The sequence below is a fragment of the Aplidium turbinatum genome, chromosome 17 (assembly GCF_918807975.1).
Source record: "Aplidium turbinatum chromosome 17, kaAplTurb1.1, whole genome shotgun sequence".
NCBI classification, from domain to species: Eukaryota; Metazoa; Chordata; class Ascidiacea; order Aplousobranchia; family Polyclinidae; genus Aplidium; species Aplidium turbinatum.
This window is the reverse complement of record NC_137488.1, coordinates 3,653,744-3,664,020: the sequence shown is the minus strand read 5'-3', so window position 1 is coordinate 3,664,020 and position 10,277 is coordinate 3,653,744. Positions and strand designations below refer to the sequence as shown.

Here is a 10,277-nt window from a genome sequence, read left to right as displayed (position 1 = left end):
AAAAGTAGTATTTGAGGTGAAACAAGCATGAATCTACCTTTTTGCATCTTTTTGAAATAAAACCCGAGTTTTTTTTTAAAAAACCCATGCGCGTTGGGCTTTTTTAAAAAAACCCGGGTTTTTCTCAACCCTGTAATTACATTGACAATAATTTATGTTTGGAAAAAAATCTTGGACTTTTATTAGCGGGGACACTGCCAGTGTATTGTGTATACGTTTCAAATTTTTGCAGCACTGGTTTAATAGGTGTTATGTATTATAGCAAATTCATTATATATATATAACCACGGATGCACAAATTGAAAATAATGCTCAAGTGAAAAGCAACGTGCAGCCTAGGTGAATTGCAGCTCATAAAAAGATCAAAAACATACGTATCCATTTATGTAATTACACATAAACTGTGTACATGTCAAGTATTAGCACTATTCAATTTTCCAGTTACATTTGAACAATCCGTTCATTTCCTCCCTCGGTCCAGATTGGACACCTGCGAACTATTTCTTGTATTGAAGACGCCCATCGCCACTCACACAAATGATCAGTTTCTGAACAGGACAAATGCTTCATTATATCAGTCCACTTACTATATCATCAAGAACAGCATCAGGCAAATGAACTAGAACATGATCTTCAATTGTACCTGTATATTATGAATCACTAGGTTCTCATAAAGCAGACGCTTACTTGCAACTGTTTTTGAGCAGTTATAAATATTGAGAATACTCTGCTAAGAAAAGTTTAAAAACTGTTAAGGTTAAAATAAAAACAAACTCACCACTACATCTCAACCTAGAATCAACGCATATTTGGTTTAGTTTATACAGTAACCTGATATCGTACATCAATTAAGCTCAACCAATGTATGAAGTACGAGCAAAACTAACGTAAATATCAAACCTTGTTTTTCAGCGCCCTCAGAGCATCTTTCAACATTTGCTGTTCCCTCACATTCGCATTGCGTCTTACCCCAAATTTACCTTCAAAACACTCCCACATAAACAAAACCATCTCAATCTTCGGCAATAATCCAGTTAAGAAAGATACGTTTGAAATATGATTGTGGGTGATGTTCAGTTTTTCAATCTGGCGAAAACATAGAATTATGAGCTGATGATCATAGCAACGCAAGAGTAGCTGATTACGCTTCACCTAAAATGACCAGGTATAAGATTCTTGCACAGACAGCAGATCAGTCGCTTTTTAGGTCAGGGCATTCGAGCAAACAATGCAACATCTACTCGAATGCCCTGACCTAAAAGCAAGGTGCTATGCATAGAATTTGGCCGAGTTCAACGATAGAGCGTGAGCTTGCGTGATGCTCTGAGCTGCGGCCGTGTGACACGATGAAGAAGAAGTCGCTTTTTACATTGATTCAATGTCTACAGACGATGAATCAACTACAGATTTGCTGTCTGGGTATAACACGAAATAACCTGTCACAGCAGTTGTTGAAACCCTTGCCAATACCAACTTATAACAGGTCAAAATCATTTCGCCCCGCAATCCCATAACAGACGCGTATTTGTAAAGTGTAGGTGGATAAACACAACACGAGAGAATTGATCTATAAATCAATTAGACAACAATAACTGTTGATAACTAGGCACAGATTATAATACATACCGCAACCTTGTTAAATGTTTGCCGCAGATGGATGATATTATTTTAAGATAACGAAGTTAACACAGACATTTTAAATGAGGTATTCGAAACAATATTTAAAATAATATTTGCAACAAAATTTGATTTGGCAATATTAAATATAGGTTCTTTTTAATTTAAAGTATATGTTTAACATATAAAAAACAATGAAAACTATTAATACTACAAAAAAGTGCTCAATGCTAAGCAAAAAAGCAAAGCAGAGCAAATTAAATCAAATATAGTTATTACTATCTGAAGCCTTTACAAATTGTTTCACCTAACGGATCATCAGAAGGTCTTTGATTTGTTTAACATATAATGTACTTTTTCGGAATGGCCCGTTTCGGTGAGTTCCCTATTCGGTGAGAGCCTTTTTCGGTGAGAGCCCTATTCGGTGATTTCTTTTTAAATTATTGGGTACCGTAGCCTAATTATCATTGCCGTTATAGGGTTGGGTTAAACAATTAAATCAAGAAAATTGAAATATTTTGGCCACATGATTCGCAATAATTCTATTCAAACACAACTACTAGAAGGAAAAATGAACGGCAAACGAAATAGGGGCAGACCACCAAGAATTTGGACTAATGATATTGAAGACTGGTCAGGACTTAACTACAAAACTGCAAAAGAAAAAGCTCAAAACAGAGAAACTTGGCGTCTCATTGCCTCCAACCCTCGACAAGAGGAAGGAACTTAATGATGATGATGATGATAGGGTTAGGGGTTAGTGGTAAGGGGTTTAGGGTTAGGGGTTACGGTCTTATTTCAACGTTTAGCGACGTTAAAACGATGTAAAAGCGGCAATGATAATTAGGCTACGGTACCCGATAATTTTCAAAAAAAATTCAAAAAAATCACCGAATAGGGCTCTCACCGAAAAGGCTCTCATCGAATCGGACTCACCGAATAGTAGCAAACCCTATTTTTTTTAGCTCCGTCAATAACAAAATATGATACCACATTAGCATAAAACGAACATTTTTAGCCAACAAAACCAAAAAACTTTCCGTTGCTTTGTGTGGCAACCACTGAACAAAGTTTTGTCATCATTCGACATTCGACAACTGTTGATCCTTAAACAATTGTAGAACAGTAGAAGTAAATTTGAACGCCAGCAATGACGGATATTTTCTATCCCACTGCATACTGAAATCGTATGGTGAGTGCGAGATTAAAATATTAGAACTTTTTACAATGTAGAAATGTAATTAATCATACCCAAATATCGCGAGATAAAAACTGAACCAAACACACAATAACATTTGGAACGAAAACAAGCTGGTGGGTTTTGATTATTTGCTTCAGACTGGGAACGTTTCTGTTTAGAAGCGTAAGCAAACCTATTCGGGGAACAGCGCAGCGTTTGAGACTGTGAGCAAGATGAGGTCAGTATTTGGCTTATGTGTGCCAAAATAATACCAAACTAACTTGTAAAATTAAACTTGGAATTTTAAATTATCAATTTACGAACACCAATGCAGCATCACTCACAGATCCAGGCATTTCTTGAATGGCTGAACTGATATATCGGAAGGACTCAGTATTCAGATGGCAATTGTTGAAAGACATGTCTTCGATTCGGATCGCCATATGCTTTATGACGCACGCAAGAGCATGTGCGTCACTATGGTTCAACGAAACGCCGTTCATGTTGAAGCTGCGCCCAGAAAAGCAGCAAGCAATCTTCTGCGTCATTCTGACGTCATTGCTTTCGCGGAGCATCCGATAAATGCGAAGTCTCCGTAGTCGAGTGTCCAATGCTAAAGAACATAACGACTGTTTTTGGGTTTTTGCTCACTTGATTATTCTTTTTACAGTAGAACTGAATGTACATACTGTAGTTCTACTCTCCAGACTTCTAGAGATAAAACATATGTTTATGATTTTTACATCACAGCTATCGCTGATCACAGCTGTTGCTACAACACCAGATACACCAAAGAAGTTGGATAGAACAAACGTGAAATACGAGGCCTATTAAATAAAACTAGCTAGATGATTTGGTATCATTTTGGACCAGTTGCTAAAAAAAGTTGACCATCTTTGGCAAATGAACTTCCATGACCTGATGACATACCTTCAAATGTTCCCGTATTTTTGACTATTTCTGTGGCTAACTTGCCCACCAGCAGTTCTTTCTTTTCTTTACTGGCATCTAGTAAATGTCAGTTGTAAAGAAAAATATTTATTTAAGGGTTGAGAAGCGTATATTGTGAACTTTAAGATGTAATAATAATGTAATAATACAAAATTAATATCGGATAGTTAGAATCCGAGCTATGCAAGACATGTTTCTCCTTTGGAAAATTGAGAAGAAAAGGTGGTAAAAATATGCTGTATCAAGGATACAGTCACCAGCTGTTTACGACGCGAAACAGTTTGCATAAGAAGCCGTTACGATTTGTAGTGACGTTGCATTTTTACTTGGTAAGGCAAGCAACGGCAACAGCGTGGTGTATTTTAAGAATTCATTGGTGATATCTCGCATAATAATCCAAGCAACAACAAACCAACAATACGACATGTGTTCACAACAAGGTATATTATATGTTTGTCAAACTACAAAGCCGCCTTCAATATCGATATTTTAGTCATGAAAATAGTTGAAGGTGCTACAACGTTCCGCACTAGTTATAAGATAAACGTACGAGCGAAGTTGTTGTCGAAATTGAGGTGCACAAAACGGTTGCTCATGTTACAACCCAGTAAGTTAAAAACGTTTGGCTTCGGTTTCGTAGATTATTTGACACCGAGGATAAAACTACCAACAAACAATTTCGCTCTCGTCCTAATGTCACAACTTTATTGTGGACAGACACCACATGCTGGTTTGGTCAAATGTATCAACGAAAATCTATATCAAACAGCGTAACGACTAAAGGCAATTACATAAACGCTTCACCTTGAACCCATCTAACTTTGATGTCACAAACTTCAGGAAATCAACAATGGCTCAATGTAAACTTTGCAGTATTTTCTTGTTCTCGTGTTTTTTATTTTGCGAAGGTCTGTGTTATTTAAACGTGTTATTTGTGTTATTTAAACGATAACTTTTAGGCGCTCTGGCAGAGGTTGAACCTGGCTTGGACCTTGATGACAGCATAACGTGCTGCCCGCAAAGAAAGCCGCTCAATCAGCAAACCGGTGACTCCACATCCGTTTAGTGTAGCAATATACTATAGTTCTACACTCTACACAGGAATGTACGTGCAAAGACGAGGAAGCTGGGACGAGCAAAAAGTGAATCGAGTCTGGACTCTGCAACTGTTTGGAAAGTGACGGTGCGTCCTGAATTCCGCGTCGCCCGGGAATAAGAAGCATCGACTTTCCATTATGAGAAACACTTGGTCTCATCTATTTTTATACAAACTTTTCTTACACTAACTCACTTGTATGATTTAATTCTAACCTAACCTAGCAAGTTTGTTCCATTGTTGTACACTGTGCCGTTACATTCGCATGCCTACGCAAAATACAAGTTCGTCGATGGTAACCAAGCGGCGGCAGCAATTGTAATTAGGCACGGCATTTGGTTTGGTTAGACCAAACAGGCCCGGATTTAGGGGGGCATAGGGTGCAGGTGCCCCGGGCCCCCTTTTGAAGGGGGCCCCCGACGTGGAAAAAATGTGATTTTGTGTGATTTTTTTTCTTTTAGCCTTTGAAGTTTCTACAAAATGCTGTGCAGTGCAGGATTAATGCTACTGTAGACGTAGAAGCAGTTTTTCGCACGGGGGCCCCCCCGATGTAAAAGTGCTCCGGGCCCCCCATCAGCTAAATCCGGCCCTGAGACCACAAAAGTATTGCCATTAGATTACATGCACAATGGCGAAAAGATTAAACAAAATAAAAAGTTTATCAAAAAACATAATAAATGTCGTTTCATAAGGCTAACAAACAAAACGTGAAAGAACTAACATATTTGTCAATCTTTACCGTGCAAGTTTAATTCGTAAATACGGTACCTTTTCTCATGTCAGGATCCATTACCAAACCGGACAAAAACTGGCATACAACCGACCAGTGATCAGTCAGCAAGTCACGCTGCAAAAACTCTTCAAACTCCTTCAAGGGCATTTGGCTACAAACGTGGTAAGCTGCAAAATATTCTTGAAACGTCTGGTGAGTGAAGTACAGACGCCTCTTTCCTTCTAACAAGCCGCATTTTTGGTTTGATCCAAGCAAAGTTATTACAAGATCTTGTACCTGCTCACACATAAGATCCTCACTCCGAAGATCTTCGAGAGAGATCAGCACAGTACCAGATTTAGTCGCGTTGTAGGCCAAGCGAGCTAAACTAATCACAATTGCGTCATTCAAAGCAACTATGTGATCAGATGCCATGAGATTTTGTAGCACGGTGTGAAAGACCCTGGTCATGGTTGTGACGTAATCGGGATCTTTTGAACCGAGGATTGCTCTGACGTATAACTGCAGCATGAGTGGGTTATGGCACATAGATGCAAGCTGTGGAGCTGTAGTCTCCAATGTTTCCCACAATGCAAAAGATCGTCGTTCGCTTGCAATGAATGCAACAAATAAACGTTTCATATCGTCAGAAGACAAGTCGCGAATAAAATATGTGCTTTCCGGTCTGCAACGTTTCGGTATTTGTAACATGGCGTGGGGTCTTGATGTGAATATCAGGTGGCACTTGTTGAGTAACTTTCCTTTGCAAAGGCTAGAGACAAGATTCTGGATCTTTGTTGGGGCATCATGCTTGACTGGGTGCACTTTTTCTTTGATCTCCCAACTCACTTGATCAAATCCATCTATGATGACGTAACACTTGTCAGGCTGTTGACGTATGTAGTTGAAAACAAGAGTTTTGTCATTTTCGCTCAAGTTCAAGTTATCATCTCCGAGCAAAAATTCCTTTAGGGAGACCTCGGTATCTTCAAAATCATTCAAGTCCATAAACTTGAGTCGAAAAGCAATCGATCCATCTATTTTCGAAAACCGCTTCATCAAACGCTTTGAGAGAGTCGTTTTACCAGAACCAGGATAACCGATGATGCTGATGAAAACATGTTTATCGGCTTCAGAAACCAACTCGTCGAAAGTTACTTTTCTATCAGATTTGATAACCACCTCCTGGTCCTGATTTGGATGATATTTCTCATCTTCCGGTACCGCTCTGCCTTCGTAAAACTCCACAGAGAACATCTCTGGATAGACTTCTGGAACTTTGTCAGACGAAACATCAAGCTTTGAAAGAATAAGATCAGGTTCACTGTTACTTTTCAAAGCTTCCTTGACTCTGGCTATGGTTTCTTTGATGCAATCTGAAAATAATAACTACGTTAGACACTTATGAAACAAAATGTTTATATATTTGAATATTTGTGAATAAAAATATTTTACAGTAAAGCAAAACAATTCGCATTTTAAGCAGTGAGAAACTATAAAACCTGCTTCCCAATGCTCCGAAATGTTTCAAAAAGGCACTCACATAAAATTGTTACTGAAATAATACAAGGTCATGGATCACTATCAATACGAAATTAGCTGATGAGTTACCAGACAACAATCAACATTTTGTCATGCCATAGCAATAAAGAAAGTAATAACACACATAATTACAGTAATGATAAGTTATGAAAAGACTTTCAGATAAAGTTTCTGTAATTGAAGGTTTTTATCCAACTCTCTTGTTCTGTTGCATTGTTTTCATGTTAATGGTTATTCACACCTCACACGAATGTTAAAACTTGTCATCTCGGTTTTGGTCTCCCATAAACAATTTTCAAACACAAAGACAGGATGTCAGCCATGAAGAGAATCACCTGCAGAAGGCGGCTGTTGGAAAATGGGTTGCTCCAGTTGCACTGAAATGGTGTTTGATACGGGACCATGATTGGCAAGGTTGAAGGCATTGCTATGATTAAGGTCTGCAAAAATGACAATATTTCTGTTTTTTTTAATGCAGTAGGTGCAAAAATGATGTTACTGTATAAGCTATGCATTTTCAAAGAGGTATAATATACTATGCAAAGTACTCCACAGTTTGGTATACTCAACCAGTTGTAAATAAGACTTTTTTGAGACTGATAAGACACAGTCATCAACTTTTTTGCTTCTATTTTAAAGTATCTTCCCAAGCAGTAGCTTTTTGTTTTTGTGAGTATCATGTAGATGCTATCATTATGCAATAAAATACTTCACTCAAAATAATGATACTTTGTCAAATTGCTGTGTGCCTCTACGACAATGCATTTCTGATACGAAACAACTGAAACACTTTCAATGTCCAGCAATTTCTCTGTTTCAACAATCACCACAAACCATCCATCATTAAAATTAATATGTTGATGAAAAAATCTGTAACAGATCCATCATACTAACCTTTCTGTTCATGAACAACTTGATTAATTTCAAATCCCGAACAATTGTTTATTTCATAAGTATTAGCTTCATTGTGTATACTGGTAATATGGTAGTTTTCTTGAGTGATGCTTACATTCAAAGTAGTACTTTCTATAAAACAAGAATCATAAAATATGCTAACCTTTCAGGAAAGATTGAAGTTCAGCAGCCTATTTAAATCTGAATTGTTTATTTCATAAGTATTAGCTTCATTGTGTATACTGGTAATATGGTAGTTTTCTTGAGTGATGCTTACATTCAAAGTAGTACTTTCTATAAAACAAGAATCATAAAATATGCTAACCTTTCAGGAAAGATTGAAGTTCAGCAGCCTATTTAAATCTGAATTTTCAAGTATATATATATAATATAGTCTACTTCACTTGGCAAAAGAAGACTTTTTATTTTGAATAAACATATGTAAAGCTAACGTCTTCACGCTGATAAAAAGTTTCTTTGTTCATGGGACACAACATATTGATCACAATTTTTTATACCTGCTAAAAACCAATGTAAATGTTTCATTTCCTTTTATTATAGCACACTGCGATTTGCAATACGATAACAAGAAGCAGCGAAGTGACATATATATAGTCTTTGAATCAGCTACTTCTCTTATTTTGGCATACCATTAAATCGTTCGCCGAGACACAGCCGAGTGCTCTGGAGCAGTGTCGAACCCACGTCCTTGCTAACATAAAGCAGATAGTGCAGTCGTGGGAGCTTTTTTGTGGGAAAATTTTTTTATCAAGCTGATACTTTGCTCAGACCTTCCCCATATTATGTAAATGGCTCAGAAAAAAATCCCCATCAATCGGATGATGGGAAACCACTTTTTGGGCCCTTTTTCCAAATGACGTCACAATCCCTTTTGGGTCCAACATATGAAATTTTTAAGTTTTTCAAAATAGGACATATTATACGTCATATTTTAGCTTTTTTCAAGGGGAACAACTTTTTCTATTAACCAGAACCCTAAAAATGTACAGAAAAAAAGTTATTACCGATTTAAGCAACAGGATAAATCTATGAAGTTCAGGCAAATTTGAAATTATTCGTCACTGTTGGACTTATTCTTCTATATTCTTTGACAAGAATTGAACAAAGTAAGCGAAACATAAATTGAAGCTTATCATCATCATCATCAAAAACGTTAAAGATGTTGCTTTCCTCCTCGTTTTGTCCCGTTTCATCTTCATTGTACGAGTATTCCTCTTCTTCGGTACCAACATCGACGTTTTGCAGAAGTGAAAAAAAGTCTTCATTCTTAAGTTTTTCGTCTAGTCTCTGGAGTATGCCGTTCATACTAATTATTACCCTACTTAGATACGAAAAAGATGTAAAACTATCTTTGTATTTCAAGCATACTTACTAAAGTATTACATTCAACACCATGACTCCAGATATTGCTCATTACTGCAGAATTCTCTTTTCATCTATGGTTGTACGATCAATTCCAAACCGAGCAGCACACAGTAAAGAGGACAGAAAAAAGCTTCACTGGAATTTGGACATATCTTGTGATCGAGCAAACTCTTATGCGCTCAAATAAGTCGCGTGGAGGATTGACGGAAGGAAGAAGTATGACAGAAAAGTGTTCGACATCTTTTAGTGTGAGTCACTCGGCAAGTATTCATGAAGCAATGACGCAACTAAGCAAGGCTCAGTTTCCATGAAGCAACCAGCATGAAGAGTTGGGTGCTTCAAGAAAAAAGAGGGATTACGAAGATTTCTGGCCTGGTTAACAACGAAACACCCATTCTTGGTACCAGATGTAAACCTATCTTCTCTTTCAAATGGTCTAGTGTCCATCGCTGGAAAAGATGACGTCAATTGTGAACAAGCGGAGCAAATTGGTCAAAATATCCAGAAAGGTTTAGATGGGGTAGCAGTTACTAACGCATCATTCAAACGCAAAGATTGATCAAGCCATTAGAATCCTTAATGGAAGTAAACAAAACAAAAAGTGGTGCAAGTGGTATTGGTCCGAAAGTCATGTTCAATAGGATGATTGCTGCTGCTGAAAGAGAGGAAAGCCTTGAGCAGTTTTTCGAATTCGAGTTGACTTCAGAGCCAATGTCGATGTTCAAGGAAGGCATGCTGAGAAAGCCTGACAAACCCTCCCTTCGAAAAGTTCTGCCTGGTTCTTCGTCGCATGCCTTGGAGGAAATCAACAAGCAAGTGACTTCTATTATCGACGGTGGTGCATTACTACATAAAGTTCGCTGGAAAAAAGGAATGAAGTTTTCGGAAGTTTGAAATTC

At 37.6% G+C, this 10,277-nt stretch overlaps 1 protein-coding gene across 1 annotated transcript; it reads right to left on the bottom strand.

Annotated features, from left to right (window-relative positions):
• Positions 1-243: 243 nt before the first annotated feature.
• On the bottom strand, positions 244-9,825 carry LOC145786870 (uncharacterized). The gene is made up of 8 exons (XM_082598611.1): positions 9,636-9,825; positions 7,993-8,124; positions 7,434-7,538; positions 5,613-6,932; positions 3,728-3,805; positions 3,142-3,410; positions 901-1,086; positions 244-548 (listed from the first exon to the last, which is right to left on the bottom strand). Exons 1-8 carry the CDS (start codon positions 9,823-9,825, stop codon positions 498-500), a joined length of 2,331 nt encoding a protein of 776 aa, XP_082454737.1. The 3' UTR covers positions 244-497.
• Positions 9,826-10,277: the final 452 nt, after the last annotated feature.